The 20,000-nt window shown below is 35.5% G+C and overlaps 1 protein-coding gene across 12 annotated transcripts in view; it reads right to left on the bottom strand.

Annotated features, from left to right (window-relative positions):
• Positions 1 to 20,000, bottom strand: part of LOC144966545 (protein unc-13 homolog B-like) — a 299,970-nt gene that overhangs the window by 22,600 nt on the left and 257,370 nt on the right. For 8 of the 12 annotated variants that reach the window (XM_078903195.1, XM_078903193.1, XM_078903199.1 and 5 more), the window contains 9 exons: positions 19,911 to 20,000; positions 13,736 to 13,842; positions 10,518 to 10,659; positions 9,885 to 9,926; positions 5,086 to 5,213; positions 4,311 to 4,426; positions 3,926 to 3,988; positions 1,762 to 1,862; positions 546 to 696 (listed from right to left, as the gene is read on the bottom strand). The exon at positions 19,911 to 20,000 is cut by the window's right edge and continues 31 nt beyond it. In XM_078903195.1, coding sequence (XP_078759321.1) covers positions 546 to 696; positions 1,762 to 1,862; positions 3,926 to 3,988; positions 4,311 to 4,426; positions 5,086 to 5,213; positions 9,885 to 9,926; positions 10,518 to 10,659; positions 13,736 to 13,842; positions 19,911 to 20,000 — 940 coding nt within the window. Of the gene's footprint in view, positions 1 to 545; positions 697 to 1,761; positions 1,863 to 3,925; positions 3,989 to 4,310; positions 4,427 to 5,085; positions 5,214 to 9,884; positions 9,927 to 10,517; positions 10,660 to 13,735; positions 13,843 to 18,186; positions 18,294 to 19,910 lie in introns of all 12 variants that reach the window. The other 4 variants (XM_078903194.1, XM_078903192.1, XM_078903197.1 and 1 more) reach the window with 1 other exon arrangement.

The following is a 20,000-nucleotide window of genomic DNA, read 5'->3' as shown; positions in this document are numbered from 1 at the left end:
AATATCGATCGATTTAAATGACCCTCATCTTGACAAAAAAACTCTCAAACCTGGGACTTCGCGAGGTTCCAGGTGTGATAGTTTTTTTTTCCAAGATGAGGGTCATTTAAATCGATCGATATTTGAAGGACGAGTTTTCTGGCCAAATTTTTAAATATTGTTTTTTCCAGAGTATGGCAGAGCTGTTGAATGGTTCGGAAGTTACAGCAGTCATTTTGAACTAGAATGACAATGTGGAATATGTTTTTTCACTATTCCTATTAACTCGGAAAATAAGAGGCTCTTGAACATGCAATATAACTTCAAGCAGACAATAAATTTATCGAAATATCCTGAAACACGTCATTAAAGCAATTTAATAAAACGGTCCGATAATTACAATAATCTCAACAACAGACTGCATTCCTGTTAAGATATTGAATAAGCTTCTCTCTCTCTCTCTCTGTAAACGCCAGTTCAAGATAGGAATAAGCTCCGGCAATCTCATAGAATATCTATACCACAACTGGTCTTGTTGATATAAATAAGAAATTCTCATTCCTTACCCCAAAATTGGAAGCTGCAAACCGATCACTGGCCGAGACAGCAGTGGTGGCGGCCGTATGTGCGTAGAAGGCATTGATGTTGGCCAGCAGAGTACTCATCAGAGCGGGTACGCCGGCACACATGTACTTACAGGACAGGCAGGAAAAGTGACTGGGGGAAAGAAATAAAATAAGAATATGCATCAATGATGCTATTCTACGTGCACATGTATGTAGGTCTGATAACCCAACGCATTTTTTAACATCGTTTCACGCGGACAATGTTTTGCGTTGATTTGAGAGTATTTCCATTCCAACAATGAGCTCATAACAAATTGGGTTTTAGACCTGTAAATAAGTTCACATCGATGCTAGTGGCTATGGTGTGAAAATAAGTGAATGAAAAGCTGATATAGACGTCTAAACTGAATGCAATAATTGAAACTAGGGATAGAATTATCTCAAAAATAGTCGCGCACTTTATGAACATTTCGTTCAAAATAAATGTCGGGATGAACTGATTGCGGGAAAATGAATTCACCCATAGTCACAGATTTGAAACTGGGAGTTAATTGCTATTCATCATGGTGGAGAATAAAAACAATTTCTGACATTGCAGGACACTAAAAGCTTGTATTGCTTATCAGAACGACCTCAAATTGAAAACACTCGGCAGTAGAGTGAAGGCTAGTGAACGCGCTTTTCAGCATTCTGGTCCAGGGTTGTGGAATTCGCTACAACATGAGATACCGTCAGCGTCTTCACTAAAGGACTTCTAGTGGCGATTGAAGACATTTTTATTTAGAAAGACTTTCTTTAAATTATATGTATAATTAGCGTTATTCGTGTACTGTGTTAGGGCTGAATCTTTGTTATGTGCCATGAGCCCTCCATTATTATTATTCTTATTATCATCATCATCATTATCATTACTATTATTATTATTATTATTATTATTATTATTATTATTATTATTATTATTATTATTATTAATATTATTATAATACTATTATTATTATTATTATTATTATTATTATTATTATTATTATTATTATTATTATTATTATTAATTCAGTTTTAGAGGTTCGATCCATTCCGACAGAACCCCATTTTGAGATGGTGGATCTCTTATGAGTGTTTTAAACAAAATTCAATTTAAAGTCGCATTTCTAATCATGAAAATATTTAATTTATTCGTCACGAGTGAACAAGGATTAAATAATATTAAAGAACTCACGTCATGGCTTGATAGATAGACTCAATGCCGTACCGCATCGCAAATTCGTCCACGATCTCCCCGCCTGGCTCGTCAAAATAAACTTTCCAAGATTCGTCACTCTGTAAAATAAATTGATAGAAATAAGGTTAATATAGATCTATAACTTGGACGTGTTTTGCAACGTCTGAACGAATAGACGATCTGCTAATGAGAATAAAGGTGTCTATTGTGACATAGCGAAACGACAACAAAAAATAATTTCTAAAAAACCTTTCTCAGTGGAGATGCATTTTTTATATTATAAAAAGAATAAAATAAATAAATGAAAAACCCTCCCTTCATTCATCCTCAGGGGAAACTTTTCTTCGAGTCATTCTCCTGAAAAGACCGGGATGGTCAAAGGGTTAGCAACAATGCAGCGCTGCAAAGTAAACAATATGGAGCTAAGTTTCTTTCTCCAGGATAAGTTGAGATGCCGACAGTGGGGCAGTAAACCCTTCTGCACTTATCCATATCTCATCAAATATTGTGTACACGTCACAGAACCCCCCCCCCCCTACCCCCGTATCAACGGGGCTTTGTGGTCTCGTGGTATGACTATACCATTCGGATCGGAAGGTCCTGAGTTCGAGGCTCGCTCGGGGCATAGTTGAGGCATTGGAAAAGCCTCTTTACTCACATTCTCTTACCGTACTCAGGTGTAAAGTGAATAGCTGGCCGTTAACAGCGTTGTCTCTGTCTGAAATAAAATTGTAATATGGCCTTACAGGCGTCAGATCTCGTTCTACATGTTACGTGTTGCTATTCGTCAGGACCCATTGTAAAGCCCTTTGAGCACGTTTAGTGGATAATGCGCAATATAAAAGCTGCAGTTTTTATTGTTTTTATTGTTTATTTTTTCCCGTAACAAGTCGCGTAACCTAATTAGGAGTTCATTGCTGCGACATACGACTTAAGGTGTCTGCTGCGAAAGGTTGGGAATATATCGGTAAATTGAATGATAAAATCACCCTTGAGATTCAATTGCAAGACAAAGAAAGCAATACATACAAGCCACTGTACAATGATATATCAATAAACTATTTTTAAAGTGTCGCGATGACCGAGTTGGGCAAATAACCTGTGATAATACTATAAAAAAATGAAAAAAGTAAAGGCTTACATAAAATAATCAGTAAAAAACAACAACTGCATTTCAGGTATTTTGTTTTGTCTTGCATTGTTTATTTCTATTTTTCTTCGTGATTTTTCATATCTTCTCTTTTTTTTACGGTTATCAACCAGTATCATTTCTCATCCTCGGTCAGGCAGGACAAAGCGCTGTGATCTAGTTCAAAATGGTTGTTTCTATTTGATACTGTGGCGGTAATTCAATATATAAAATGATGTTCCTTGGCATTTCTGGGGGTTTTTTTTTCAATTGTAACCGGTGAATAAATATATAAATGATGTAAACCAGTGATCTCCATAAATTATAAATGATCAAAATACCCCCCCCCCCCCAAATAATGTATCATATTATTACTACCTCCATTTTTCTATTTCTTTCTTTCTTTCAATTTCTTTTCTTTTTTTTTTTTCATTTCTGTCTCCCTTTTGTTTATATAGACGATAAAACTACGTGGCAATACTTGATGGTCTCCTCAAATCTTAGTGACCTATTTATATTTTTAAAAAACCCAAAAAACTTGAGCTTTTACATAGCGCATATCCACTAACCGTGCTCAAAGCGCTTTACTTTTACAATTTCAAGAGATTCCAATGACAATTGGAACTTTATAAACTGCCCTAGTAGAACAAAATAGAACAAATAAAAAAAAAGAAAAAAGAAAAGGGCATACACAAGAGGCAATAAAGATTTTGGGGAGTCGAATCAAAACTGATAGAAAAAGAAAGAAGAAAAGTTGAAAGTGATAAAGCGAGAAGATTATCGTACTTAGAAAAAGGCGGTAATTCCCAAATCACAGTAGAATGCTAGCAAATAGACCTCGCAAGTAATGCTTGAGTTTAGGTAAAATGCCCATAACATCCACCAGCGTAACTTTTAAACGTTTATAGTCTGATTGCTATAATTTAGTGAGAACTAATAATTAAAATAACTGTCTAAAAATAATAACAAAGAACTGAGGGACGTCAATTTCGTTCCTTCTATAGATTAAAGCATTATCTGTAGTAAACTCACCCCTTTTGAATTTGGCAACTTGACCTCACCGCCTGCTTGTTCACACAAATAATGGAATAGGTTCTAGAATGAGTAGAAGAAGAATGCGGTTCATAAATATTTACGATTGATCAGTGTTTGTTTTAAACTCATGTATCTATATAGTATGCACATATTCATCAATAAATGGAAACATCGAAATATTCTTTTCTTTTAATTGATGCGACTTTTAAAAAAGAAATTCAGAGACACTGGAGGTCGGTTATCCATTTGGAGAAAAAGTCCTTTGTATCTCCAATTGAAAGATTAGATATTTTAAATCAAAAACGTTAAATAGCTCGTAGACTTCATATGATTGATGATAAAATGACAAGCAAAAAGAAAAAAGAGTAGAAAAAAATCCTACCTCATGTAAACAAGTGTATTGTACATGGTAAGGAGCAACTTTCTCCTCTCCCTTGATCTCTACACTTATGTGTAGGCGGATGGCACCAGATACCGCCGACTTGTCTGTTCTCTTCTCTAAAAAGAATAAATGACAAAATCAATAAGAAGTGTAAACAAATTAATCCAACCTTAGATTAAACAAACCACAACCAGCCCTTCCAAGAGAAGAAAAAATACCCCACATCACCACATCCTTAAAGAACATAATATGCTCTTTCCATGATTAAATCATACTTTGAACAACTAGAAAATTGAAGAGTTTGCCTTATTTTTTGTTTAGATCTATTCGAGACCTCCTCTCAGCAAAAGACCAGCGACTTACTGTACAACTAAAAAAATAGTTAAGTATCAGGAAATAATTGCCATGATCTAAAACTATAAATTTCACAGCAAGCCAATTATTTCATATCATAGTTATTTTCGATAAGGTTAGGAAAAAGTAATATCTTTTGAATGGCATTTCACTTTCAATGTAAATAAACATAGAAGATAAAAACGTGCTCCAAATTCTTAAAACCTTTAAATAGGTAAAGATCTTAGGTAATTTTTAAAAAGTTATTGTTCAATCCAACATATTATATATAAGATATTAGAATTGTGTCTCTCGAAGAAAAAACACACTATTTATATTGTATTTCTTTCGTTTAGAAATAAATGTCCGAAAAGTTACAATATCTTAACGGGAACCTTAATATATGGGAAAGATAGATTAATCAATAGGATGACTTGCTCACCTAAACTGTACCAGACGTCCATCTCTCCAGACAGAGTCCTGACCTCGATGATTGTTTGGCCCAGGAAATCATCTGACTCTCTTGTTAGCTTCTGGCGGAGTTTGGACTTTAAATCGTTGTCTTCATCCCTGAAAAAGTGAAGGATTAGATTGTAAGAATTGTATCGTGGTTGTCATGTTTTTAAACGTAAACGATAAATGATAACAAAATAAAACTGCCGCACACGGTCAAACATTTTCGTTTTGGTCATACAGCTTTTACTTTGTATAGTCATTAAAAAAAAAAGAAACTAGACAGTTTAATTTGCTATTATCTCATAAAAGTAAACTTATTGGTTTGTGGGATATGTCTTTAAAAAGGAGACAATTTCTTTTTTCTGTTGATATCTCGCATGCCTTTATTGACACAAATGAGGAGCAGATGCGGACAGCCAAACAGGTCAGTACAAAAGTTACATGTAAATGCATACCAAAAATAGTTCAGATATTTATTTCACTTGCTACGCAGCAGATGCCGTACCAAAAGTTCACGCTTATTGTATTTCGGCCAAAGATACCCCCCTTTTGCACAGAGTTGCTCGAATGAGATGGGCCCATGCATACCAGGACTGGGATCAGAATTTGTGGAACAGGATTCTGTTTACAGAAGAATCGCGTTTTTGAAGTTAATTCATGCTATCGATGACGCGGTGAACGTTTCAATGGCCAAACCATCATTGAAGTAAAATATCGAGCATATGGAGTTTTAATGGTGTGGGGAGTGATCATTAGTTGCAGAAAACTGAGCTAATACGTATCAAAACAATGACTCAACTCAGACCTATAGATCAGTGCAGTGATATACTTGAGCCAATGGTCGTCCCGTTTATTCGGAATCAGAATAATCAAATGGTGCTATTCCAGTTTGATAACCCCTCGGTACATAGATTCAAATTATTCAAATGTAAGAGTGATATGAACCCCATTTAATATAAAACGAGGAATTTTATGAAAGGAAAGCTAATAAAAAGAGAAGAACAAAATTCTCAGAAAGCTGTATACAATTCGATGAACTATTCGAAATACTAAATGCATTGTGGTGATATACCAGCAGAAACAGTCAATCAGCTAACATCATCAACGAGGCAAAGAGTTTAGCATTGATCAATTCTAAAAGTGAAAATACAGAAAACTGAAGTGCGTCATGCGCGCTGATATCAATTTTGTGCTCGATTTCTCAAAGACTGGTCTTAAATATCAGTAACTTTTCAACAGTTTACACAATTTCAATAAATCATACAACAAAAGAAAACTAGTTTTGTCTAGATTCCAAATATGTATATGTCATTGTATTTGTTCCAACGAGTATTGAACTATTAGCGGAATAAAACTGTCTAGTTTCTTTTGTAAAAGCCTGTCTATCAATGAATTCAGATGACCTCAAAAAGTCTTTTGATATCGTTATCATATTTAACCATCAACACTTAATACTAACGACTGGCTTCTCTTCATCGAGAGCAGATTCCACATCATTGGGTTTTGGATCATTGGAAAGTAAGTCAAATGAATTGAATTATCCACGCTTAATCGAATCATATTATTTAATCTGTATATTACAGTATTAGCTGGACAGTCCATACATCCAATGACGAGTTTACAGAAGAGTTGTCTCTATAACAGGACCACAGGAATCGGTCCTGTCCATAGTCAAAAGAAGAAAATTATCTTGGTTTTGTAATGTTTATCTCCATGAGACATTGGGAAAAACCATTATGCAAGGGACATTGGATAAAGGCAGAAGGAGAGGTTGGCAAACAAAGTTCTGAATAGTTAATGTAAAGAAATGGACAAGGATGGATAACCCAATTTCCAAGTCCCGTGCGCACGGAATATTGCAAATTCCTCCAAAGTTACGAAATGTGGTGATGTGATTTTTGCATTAAGGCTTAGAATTTTAAGTGACGTTACGAATTTTGAATACCGATTGGGATAGACGAAACAGTTTTATCACAATGCCAAATTCATTTGATCTTTGCAACGTTTGCAATAAAATATGAGTTAAACTTTAAAACATTTACAGTAATGGTGTGTTTATTCTCTTTCCCGTACAAAAATTAATCATAACAAAGCTTCATTCAGTGGCGTAGCTCAGCAAATATTTTTGGGTTATATCAAATAGTGTAAGAATAGAGATCGTTTGTATTGTAGTTCACAGCATGAAAACAGGCCCACAGCGCTTTATAATGTATCTCTTCCCTTGTGGACAAAGCACATATTGGACGATACAAGCAGCCCGTTAGGTGCTTATAATTTTTTTCCGGTCAAGGACATTGATGCCAGTCCTCGTTAGAACGAGGAGAAATACCTTTCAAAATGACATAAATACGTACTGTTGAGCAAAGAAAACTCATAAAGGTCACACAAAACATGTCACAAAAACCAGTGGTTACCCATCGAGCACGGTACATGTCTGCTATTCTTGAATTATATCCACTGGGGGACGCCTAGAATACAATAATGTGAAATATCACTGAATCTAAACTTCTTTAACACCTAGCAGATTCCATTTGTTTTGTACAGTATATAAACTGTCAAAGGAACTGCAGTTTTTAAATACAAAAAATGCATAATCAAAATTATTAATTTGACCTTCCCACTCCGAGTTCCTGGTTGTGTGCCATCTGTTAACAGTATTGCTATTCACCGCATGCCATGAAAACAATTTTGGTACTTAGCCTCTCTGGAGAAATACTTGTAAATTTTCAGTGCTATAATCCCACTTTGACAATTTGTGTATGTTTAATCCATATTGTTATCAGTTTTTATGAATGTAGAAATCACAACAGGAAACTACGCCTCTAGATTTTAACTATCGATTGTAACAATTGTCTTTGTCAAGTGTGTACGAAGTGTACATTTTGCTGTGTCAATTTGGACCCAGGGTGGCAATGTGAGTGTGTAGCGCATATGAATCTCGTGAAAAGTAAACCCCTTGCCAAGCCTGTGGGGAGTTTAGTGATCGTAATCACAACTGAATTCACTGTGTATAATATTGTTATTGTAAAAAATAAGATTCTCCTTTATTCATCCCATAGGGGAAATTTGTCTCTACGGACTATTCCAAGGGAAAACTGGAATAACCCAGGCGTTAGCCGTAGTGCAGCGCCGCAAATCGAGCTAGGGCGAGGTGATTGTTTTTGTTTTTAAGGGTTTTACGGCGCTTGCAACACATTTAGGTTATGTCAGTGCCAGTAAAAAGGAAGAAAATGGGATAGTAAAAAGTTCCAGAATTATAATTAAAGCACCCAAGAAAAAGTAACACATAGGGGTACTGGGAACAAATAGGGATCAGATGTAGATTCCAAGCACACCACCAATATTCTTAGTTTGAGATCACCTATAAGTCTCATCCGGACACAAGCACAAAATCAAAAAAAGAGTAATACACTCAAATGCTTACGTTATACATTAAAAATAACAAATATAATAATACATAAAAGAGAGATGATTTACAAGGAAAAAAATATAATCTCCCAAAACAATAACTATGCATTTGACTGTTTCCCTCCCAGCTAGGACTCTGGCCAGGGCCAGGACAAAGCCAAGTAATCTCATTCTAAGACAAAGACAGAAAGCATATTGGTAAACAGATATAAGGGGATAGAAGACACAGTATGTATCCCCCTGCCCACTAGGGAGGTCAAGAACCCCCACCCAGTAGGGCGAGGTGACTTGCTCAGCGCAGCGGCGGGTGATCAAACTCGGTACCTTTCGGCACGAAGCAAAGACCGTACCACTGAGCCACGCTGAGCCCCTAAACCATCCAAATGTTCACCCATCCCAGACCCTTCGTTTTTTGTATATAAACCGTAAAGAAGAAACATCCCAAAGGTTGCACTGTATGCGACCCAAACAATTCGGCTTAATGTCACGAACAATTCTAGTGTTCGAGCCAATTATCATTAAAATCCATCAGAAGGTTGTAAAGATATCAACGTCAACGTGTGCGCACGGGTTGTGGAACGGGCTATATTGGGGAAAGTTTAGGAATATGGGCGCTTACTGCAAAGGCATCTCTCATGTCTCCTCTCCGACCACCTCACCTCGGTCCGGAGAGTGAGGTGGAGTGAGGTGAGGGGAGGTGAGATGGGCCGGATAGTTTTTGAAATAATGTCTTCACGCCCTCCACCTCCCCTCCTTTCTGTATAATCATATTACTTTTCTTTCAATGGATAATTAAAAATAATGTAATTTAAACTTTTAAAAATAATTATTATTTGATATAGCGCCAGTATCCACAAAATAGTGCTCAGAGGTGCCTTACAATAGTTTTTTTTTTTGGTATCACACAAGTTCATTCATTCGACTGCAAAATCACTACAACAGTTACACACCTAATATCTTGTTCGAAGTTCAAATAGAACCACGATAAGCAGAATAAAAAAGATTGGTTTTTTAAATACCGTTTGATGACGACAGGTCGACTTTCACATTGTCGGGTTTTAGGTGGTAAAGAATTCTATACGATTGGAGCCGAAAAATGCAGAACTACGCTCAGTAAACTTTGTTTGTTTGTTTTTTTTTTTTTTTTTTCTCCATTTATTAATGAAAGCCAGTAAAGTTCTTTGTCGTAGTGTTTTAATCAATTTTAATGGAGTTAAATAACAGAAGATATTTCAATATCTTTTTCTTACGCATTTGACAGTTTATAATACGAGCAATGCGTTTCTTAAAGATACGCATATTACAGAATTACGCGTACACGCTTTATTGAGCAAAGAGTTACTACGAAAGTAATAATAAAAAAGCAAAAGAACTTACCAAACTCGTACTTTTATTCTGTCGGAAGAATTGTGGCACTCACTGAAATAAGTAAGACATTTCAAATATATTATTTTGTACATGCTGATTTATGACTTCATATGTCCAAATTGTCATTTTGACACGCTATCGTTTGTAAGCCACTTTTGCAAGCCACATTTGCAAGCCACATTATCAATTTAAGTAGTTTTGTCTTTCATAGTTCTGTTTGATACATTCCAGCCTTGTATTAACCTTAAAGTACTGTATATAAAGGAGTCAGAATTATAGTTGACAGTTAGTTGACAGCAATTCCATTTATTTATCACATGAATAACAAACGCTGCTGAAGCGAAATTTAAAAAAATCATAAATGGAAAACGGACTCTAAACCCTTGAGTTTTTGATGATAAATGATAGTTAAATAAAAAGAATTGATTCAAATTGAAATAAATTTCGTTTGTATTAAAGTAAAGTGATCGCACGTATACAATGACACAATATTATATTGACAGATAACTTGTTTTTACATTCTTCCAGTCTTAAGATCTAAGTGATTAAAAAATTATTTGAATCAAGTTAAAACTAGTATTACTCGTAGTAAACTGTTACACGATCACAATCAATGCCAAAATATATTTATAAACAACTTACAAATAAAATTTCTCGTTCCATTCTGGGTTGAGATCCTGTGGCACAGTTTTTGTTCTCTTCTTGACCTTTCCCACTTGAACTGTGACGTAAGGATCACTAGTTCCGGTCTTGTCTTTACCCGTCAGCCCTTGGGCCGATATCACTGAAAAGGAAATCAAAGGCTTCACTCGTCATCACTCATCATTGACAGTCGAGAAAACAAAATTAATTCAAATGTGACAATTCAGCGACATTCTTGGAATTTGAAAATAAGAAAGGAATTCATTTTGTATACGTGATTCCACAATCCAAGCTTTCTTATTCTGACAAAAGGCTATTAAGCTTATAATCAACGTACGACAAAACAGTACATCTCATTAACAAAAAAATTAACCAAAGTACAGAAGTTAATTGTGTGAATGATGACTAAATATGACAAGTTTTATATGGATAATTAGTAAAGACAAACTGATATCTATTTTAAGCACACCACATTTGACATTTGCTACAACTTTTGGTTGTAGGTGTTACAACATTTCACTCATTATGCTATAAAATGACTTAAACCGACGTGTACATATATGCAGGTCTGACATCCAACCCATTTATAGACTTAGTTTAACATTGTAATGGACAATATTTTGTCATTTTTTTGAGATTTCCATTACAACAATGAGTCCATAAGAAAGTGGGTTATCAGACCTGAAAATTAGTACACGTAGATTTAAATAGTTTGAGAAAAAAAACAGGCCCAAGGAAAATTTAAATTTTGAAATATTTCACGTTGCACTTTTAATTCTAAAATGATTCACATATTCTGTAACAGACAACATTTGATTATCATTATAAAAAAATACATTATAGTATTATTTTCAATGTTATTCAAAACTTGTTTATAACATCAGAGTTTGATGTTTTTGCTTTTCACAAAAACGATAATTTGAAAAAGAAACAAAGGACTGACAACAAGAAAGGAAATCGTGAGTAACATGTAATAAGCAAACACACGCGATAGTGGGTGATTCAATCAACTGTAAGCATTTCGTGGATTCTTTGCTGTAATATATATTGACATGCATTTTAATGGTGTCTCATAATAATGACGTGCGTAGGTGGTTTGATAATTTTCAAATGATATTAAATCACCCATTATTTGACGCATATTAAAACATAAATAGCGGACACAAGGAGTAAAAAATAAATACAATAGCAAAATAAAATATACTTCTCCATTTTCCATTACTGTTGTCATAAAAGGTTACTGATATCCGATATGATGTTTTTTTTAACAATAAATATCTAAAATTAAACAAAAACACATTACAAAACTAGGCTATTTGATATCAAAAATTCATATTTGGACGTGATCACAACATTTTAAAGATCTTATTGTCTGAGCCGTACACTCGTTGTGTTAGTAAAGTACACAATATAATAATAGTTCTGTCATATCCAGTCTTGGTCCAAAATAAAATGATTTGTTTTAAGCTTTTGATTATCTTCAGGCATAAATGGTGGCTATTTAACACTTCCCTTTTCATTCGCAGTTCTTTTAAATATTGTTTTTGCTTGTTTTGTTTGTTTTGTTTCGAAGTTAATAGTTCGAACTGTGGGAGAAATTAAATATTTTTATTTCGATGATGGAGTCTTTTATGACCGTAATCTTATCGACGACAGATTCTATAATTTTGATCATGCCACATGGTATGCTCTGTAAATATTTTAGAAACCACAAAAAAAAATGAGTTGGGAATAGATAAAATATAATTCCCCCACCCCTCCCCCTCGAAAAAGAATATTTAAAAAGTAAACAAAAAACTGACTATATAAAACAAAACACACCAAAACAGCAACAACAAAATTCAGAGAGGCAAAGTTTCCCCAGTTGACGGTACTAAAAAGTGTAACTTGTCAAACAGGGGGTTTTTTAACATGAAAATTAGAGATAGATGATATGTGAAATCTGACATTTCATCACGTATCATCCTTACAACGTGGGCCAGTGAATTGTGAAACAAGAGTATTTACTGGCCGACCTTCGTATATTCCTGCAATGGGTCAGTGTTTTGATGACGTGAGAGCTTTAATTATTTTGTTGTTCTTTTTGTTTTGGTATTTTTTAATTTTTTTTTTTGGTTTTCTATTTTTGGTTTTCTTTTGTTTTTATTTTTGTTTGTTTTTAGTTACTAGCGATGTAAATTAAATAAATTGCATAGATCCAAAGGTCACGGATAGAGTTGACAATGAGGCGTCTTACTAATTTAAGTAAATTAATCAAAAAGTTAATAAACTAATATATTTGTATACGCATTATATTTTCCTATATAATATTACGATCGTTGAACGAGCAAAAGCCTCGAAAGATCGGACTATGCCTAATCCAAGTAGGCTCCCAACTGTTGCTCTTCTCTAACCCTTCAAAAGTAAGGTTCTAAATACACATCTCGAGCCCTCAGACCAATCGTAGCCATCGTTAACATGATAGCCTGACACTAGAACCCTCTAGGGCTTCTAGTTTGACGTCATTATTTAGGTTTATGTAGCATCTAGTGAGTTGTCGTTAGTAGAGCTCGAGGAAACGAGTGATTCCATTGGTTGAACAATTGAACACAACTCATAATTTGTTTTCTTTTGTACCAAAGACTTGTCTTTTTGACGTCATTTCTTTGGGTCAGTGTCAGGCTTTTAGTTAACGATGGCCAATGCCATTGCACCACGACATATAGGGTCTATGATATCACTTTTAATCTATTCAGTTTTGTCAGCGTTGGTTCCAATGTTTACGGATCGGACCCGAACAGTTTTTTTTCACGTTGACGGTAATATTATACGAAATTGGGTAGAGAGATTTGATACCCCCCCCCCCCCCCCTTAAAAAAATTGTATACCATGGTCCAGAGCTTCCAACTACTTATCATTTGCGGCCAGTGGTATGTGGCCTAGTGGTATGATACTCGCTTTCGGATCGGAAGGTCCTGGGTTCGAGCCTCGCTCGGCGCATAGTTGAAGGATTGGAAAAGGCTCTTTACTCACATTCTCTCACCGTACTCAGGTGTAAAATGAGTACATGGCCGTTAACAGCGTTGTCTCTGTCGGATAAAAAATGTACTATCGCCTATCTCGTTCTAAATGTTAAATGTTGCTGTTGGCCATGGACTCCTTGTAAAGCGCTTTGAGCACTTGAGTGAATATTGCGCTATTTAAAGTTCATTTCCTGATTAACCTAAATGTTGTTATACCTTTGATGCTGATTCTGGCCGACCACTTGGAGGTACCATCCAGTACCATTTGCTGTGCTGCCTTGAGATGGCCATGGTGGGACATGGGGTCTACATCAAATATACGTCTAAGGAAATGGGGATTAGGGGAGTCAAGGATGATTACCACACTGAAACACACTCACACTCATACAAATACAACATGCATAATTTGTGACCCGCCGTCTCAAAGCGGCATAATGTCGAGATGAACTAGGTGCTGGAACTTGAATTGATAACCGCAAATATGAAACTTAGGGTTGGTTTCTATTGATTAGAGTAGAGGAATATATAAGATATAATAGTAATATATATATATATATATATATATATATATATACATATATATATATATATATATATATATATATATATATATATATATATATACATGCATATGAATAACTATTTATATTTAATTATACATATTTACCGCTCCTTTGATATTAAAGTCGAGCACTTTTATTTCTTTTTTTTTTAAATACCAATAATATATATATATATATATATATATATATATATATATATATATATATACATAATTTATTACATTGCAAATTTCTAAAAGTTCGAAATTTCTGTCATTTCAATCCTATATTCATTTTTTTGTGATCCGATTCATCCCCACAGAAAACCGTTTTGGGACTGTAAGTCATATTTTATGAAGAAAAAAACCCTTGTCACTTTGCTTCTTTCACTTTTAAAAAATCTGCCATTACCCAAATATGTAAAAAACCCAAACAAATGCAGAAATAAATGAAAATAAATAAATTTACCCACCAATAAATAAATAATATGATTCAACATCACCACAATGCATTGCTATTTTTTTTTCTAACTTAAAGTTAAAATAGGTGTTTTCAGTTTAAATTTAATGGTGATGCACAAGAAGTAAGCTATAAAACAACATTAAAATTTCGGTTTTATACTTGCCAAATGCCCATACAAGTGCATCTCGACATTATCATGAGAAGACGTAACAATAAGGCACTGACATCAGTTAATCGACAAGATACAGCTTCTTTGAAGTAATTTTATCGGTGAATAGTATCTATAATGTATGGCATTATAAAGATTTTACTTGAATCGGTGCGAATGAATCTATAAATAAAATATAGACCTAAGGTTCATTTTAGAAATTGGCAAGTGACAAGTTTTGTAAAAAAAAAGTACATGCATTTCAAGTGATATTTAAACGATATCTAACATCAAGGTGGTGGTGAAAGCTGCTTAGCGTTGCCGTGCAGGTCAAAACATCAAAATAATATCTTGTGACGAACAAACTATGCGACATTATTAAACAGAAGGTTAGAAGAAAACGACAAGAAAAAAATAATTCAAGCCTTATTATATCAATAGGGGGGGGGGGGGTATCTATATAAATCAGAAAATGACGCAAGATCGAGAGCTTAATACGGGGGGTTTGAGAGAAGTCCTACCGCCATGGTAATCACTTAATAAATACCATTAAGATAGATGCAAAACAAGAGTCTTTCACAGCCATTAGCTACACGGGGCCGTAGTTTAATCCCGTTTTTATTGCGTAAAACTGACAATAGCATTTCCTTTCTCCCCTTTGTAAAGGACGCGAATCTAGTGCAATGTACTTTCCGCCAGATCTAACCGACCCAGCTACCCAACCAGTGCTCCACTTTACCTCCAATTGATCTTGGCTCCTTTGCATTGTGAAGCGAGAGCTCTACCAACTGAGTTACCGGGACCCCCAAGACAGATGCAAACCAGATACATTTTAAAGCGATAGCTACACACTAGTGCCGCGCTGAAGACCGGTCTAGACCGCGGTCCGACGGTCTTTTAGCTGTGAACCGAAGATCGGTCCCAGAGGGGAAGATCGGCGGCGGTCCTCACTTCTTATCACCTTTCAACTCAACTAGTGCGGGGCGGTCCTTGCAAGGACCACGGTCCTACGGTCTCGCGCCATAGCCTACTACTTCCCCAGCGATTCGTTGCTTCGGTTGCCTATCTTCCACCAATCACCACCCATCCCACTTAATTAATCGCACCCACCCCCCTTTGCCATACACTAAACGACACAGACGACCATACAGGCAGACGACCACCAACCTCCACTCCGCAAACCGCCCTTTCGTGTGTGAGATGGGGGAACAGGAGGCGCACGCCTTGGACGATTCCATTATACGGGGTAAATTTCAAAATTTACTACACCATAATGATCGCAATGACAATGATCTATGGTGAAGGCATGACCCCTCTTCTCTAATGGGTTATTGTTTGAAATGTATGTGACTACAAAAGATGTGTGTGTTTGTGTGTGTGTGTGTGTGTGTGTGTGTGTGTGTCGAACCTAGCAAGTAGCAAATCCGATTTTTTGTTTTCTTTTGTCCATCTCCTGTCACCACTCCTTTCTATCGCAGTGTTGTCATTTAAAATAATACAATAATATTAAAATTTCGTTTGGTGTTTTTACTAATCAAATAATATGAGTTTCATTAGTTTCTTCCTTCCAAAAAACCCAGTTATAACGTCTGAATTTTAAAAAAGTCCAATAGAATATTTGGGACCCCGATAGCTCAGTTGATAGAGCACTCTCTTTATACGCAAAGGGCCAGAGATCGATCCCGGGTGCAGTCGATTTTTTTCTGAATCCCTGTCTACTCAGCAATGAATGGTAGCTGAGTTTGTTAGATCTGGCGAAAAGTCACCATCGACCCCTCTTATCACCTCATCCACCCCCTCTTATTATAACTTCACGTCTCTCTCTTACTCTTCAATGCTCGCTGCCCTCTAATGTGTGTGTGTGTGTGGGGGGGGGGGAGGGGGGGGGGGTAGGAGTTGCGTGTGTGTATCAACGCCACGAACAACTCGATCAACGCCTTGGGCGATGCCATTATCTCCGTTAATGGGGATAAATTTCAAATTTTATTAAATTATCGAAGTAACAATGAAGTACGGTGAGCAAATAAAGAAGGCATCACCCCTCTTCTCTAATTAGGTTACAATTTGAAATGAGTGTGACTACTCCGTGTGTTTTACTCCTGTAGGCCACGGTTTTCATCGTGTAGCGGTCTTTAACGGTTCAAGAATGAACGGACCGGTCTAGGACCGGTCCTTGCGGTCTTCATTTCCCAAGGACCGTAGGACCGTGGTCCTTAAGCTTGCCAAGGACCGCCCCGCACTACTACACACCCCGTCGATGAATTGTCCCATTTTAAAAAATATATTTACACGTTTTATTCACCACTATTTCCCCATTATCGATTTTTCAAACGTAATTTGTGAACGTATAATACAAATATTCTTTTCTCCTTGAATACCCCTTATAATTCTCTGAAGCTTAAGGGCAACGACACATACCTTTTAAACTTCTATTCCTTCTCGGCGTTTGTGTGTGTTGAACCCGTGCCCTCAAGAAGACGATCTCCCCGGCCAGGCGGAGTTGTCGTATCAGTAAGGTCGCGAGTTCGAGCCCCCATCGCCGCCGCAAAATGTTTATTCTCTATTGTCTTCTGGCACTTTCCTACTCACTTCATTTCTTATTCCTAGCCTCTAATTTTAAATAGTAGGCGACTATTAATTGAATCTCGCTAAAACTGTTAAAAGGGTAACAAATCCTGATAAAGTAAAATCAAGAGCAGATAGAAGCTATGTGTTATCAAAATCACAAATAATATAGATTTAAAGAATACCATATTCATAAATGAAACAATAAATATATAATGATGATTAATGCAGAATATCTAATGACAACGACGAATATTTCAAAAGTCACGTTGAAAAGAAAACCAGGTCTTTAAAATGATACAACAGTCATACAATATTTTTAAAAATTATATGTGGAATATATAAAGCTGGATAGAAAAGGTAAAAATCCTCAGAGACCATTGACAATGTAGAACGAGTCCAGGATTAACAATCGCGTGTTTTGTTTTGTTTTCATGTCATTCATTTCTTTCAAAATTCAATATTTTATCGACTATTTCTGAGAGATGGCTAGATCTATGTGTGTGGGGAGAAGACACAGTTTTATACATTAAATCCATGTTCTAATTTAGCCATGGCATGTTTTAATGAGAAGTGTGAAAAACATTGTACGATTTCGTCTACAACTTTACCAGAAAATTATAATAAAGTTTTATTCTAACCGGACTATAATTGAATGACTCCCCCCCCCCCCCTCTCTCTCTCTCTCTCTCTCTCTCTCTCTCTCTATATATATATATATATATATATATATATATATATATATATATATATATATATATCTGTTTCTCTTACTAACACATTCTGCCTGTCCCCGCTTATTCATCTTTATTCCGTTTAGGCGAGAACGACATAAAATGAGAAAAACAAAATTAAATCTCCAACTTTACAAATATAAATGTCCCAGGTGAGGATTTTTACCAAAACATTGCACAGATTGATTTTGATTTAAGAAGAAGGAAAGAGCTTACCAGTTATAGCTATTTTGGCGGACCACTTTGATGTGCCGTCAAGCACGCTTTGCTTAACGGCTTTCATGTGGCCGGAATGGGACTTTTTATCAACGTTAAAAACTTGTCTGAGAGCAGCAGTGTACAGAGAGGAAATAGTGTTGTCGGGATGGATTTATCGTTATTTAACATTTGATTTGGAACATACTTATACGAACATATTAGACTTCCTGGCTTTCCAGACAGTATGTTTGATAGTCCTTAAGGGCACAAACTTATATAATGGGATGATGATGATGATGATGATGATGACGATGATGGTGATGATGATGATGATGATGATGATGATGATGATGATGATGATGATGATGATGATCATCATCATCATGATGATCATCATGATGATAATGATGATGATGATGATGATGATGATGATGATGATGACGATGATGACAACGATAACGACAACGATGATGATGATGGTGATAATAATGATGACGATGATGATAATGATGATGATGATGATGATGGTGATCAAATGTCCTAGTTTTAATTAAATCTTTACGGAAAAGAATATATTATTGTGGGAGTTTTTAATAATCTTGATTGATAGTGTCCTTGACATGCTTGGATACATTATTTGTGAGAAACGATGGGCTGATACTCCATAAAATATTACTATCGTATAGCCTAACAACTAAGGATACACCAGTCGATTCAGTTTTTTTTTGGTCCAAAACGGTCGTTGATGAGTTCCATGTCGGAATGTTAGCATGTTGTTATAATATGCTTTATTACACTGACTTCATCGTATTATAAGGAACCTTGTTGTTTATATTTTAATGGGATAGAACGACCATCGTTTAGCAGTTTTAATCATGAGAAACATTCAAACTTTCTGCCACATTTAAATGGACAATATCTACCAATTGAAAACGCCTGTTTGTATTGTGGCACGAAATAGTTATAATATATGACTCCTAAATTGACAAATAGTCTTAAAACCGATGCATTCTTTGGAGTTCATTGACAAGATTGGGGGCATTTTAATCTATAGAATACTCTATCGATGTATGAAGGCAAACATTTTCTGACCAAATGATAAATAGGCGTTTTGTCATTGCACATCAGCAGTGCAGGATTGATTGATATACCGAACAGCATGAAATTCAATATGTCAACAAATACCCCACGACTCGTTTTTCTCCTTGATGGTACCCGTGGTACCCATTCATATCAGGGCCATGTTTTATTGATACATGACAGATAAAAAGGCATATTATTCCGTCACTATTTATATGTTTATCATGATTAGTGCCTCCTTTGTTGACCTTTCTGGCTGTGCTTGTTAATAATATCAGAACCAGCTTTTGAAGTAGAAGAACACATGTTTTCATCTTTTTCCCCCAAAAGGAGTGGATTCGAATTTAGATCGTGATGACACGAAACTTGTCTTTAGATCTGTTGTACCCAAAAAGGTCTACTCTGACCCGACCAACATGAATTTACTTGATTTACGACGAAAGGTCTTTCATTTTACATTCTTTATATTATGTTGAAAAAATACAGTTGCTCAAGATTTAAAATTCTGTGTGTCATATATATATATATATATATATATATATATATATATATATATATATATATATATATATATATATATATATATATATATTGCCTGATTAGTACAATTTGCTGTCAGATCTTAAAGCAGTTATCATAAAGGGAATGAACTAGAAAGTTACCTGATCATTTCAAATATCTCTGGTTTGTTCTTCTCCCTGATCTTCATTCGTTCCTTCATTGCCATGATGATGTTGTGGGCTTTGTCATCT

Source organism: Berghia stephanieae, chromosome 2, assembly GCF_034508935.2.
Source record: "Berghia stephanieae isolate SIO BIC M18660-M18661 chromosome 2, UCSD_Bste_1.3, whole genome shotgun sequence".
NCBI lineage: Eukaryota > Metazoa > Mollusca > Gastropoda > Nudibranchia > Aeolidiidae > Berghia > Berghia stephanieae.
This window is presented reverse-complemented; position numbering and strand designations above follow the sequence as displayed.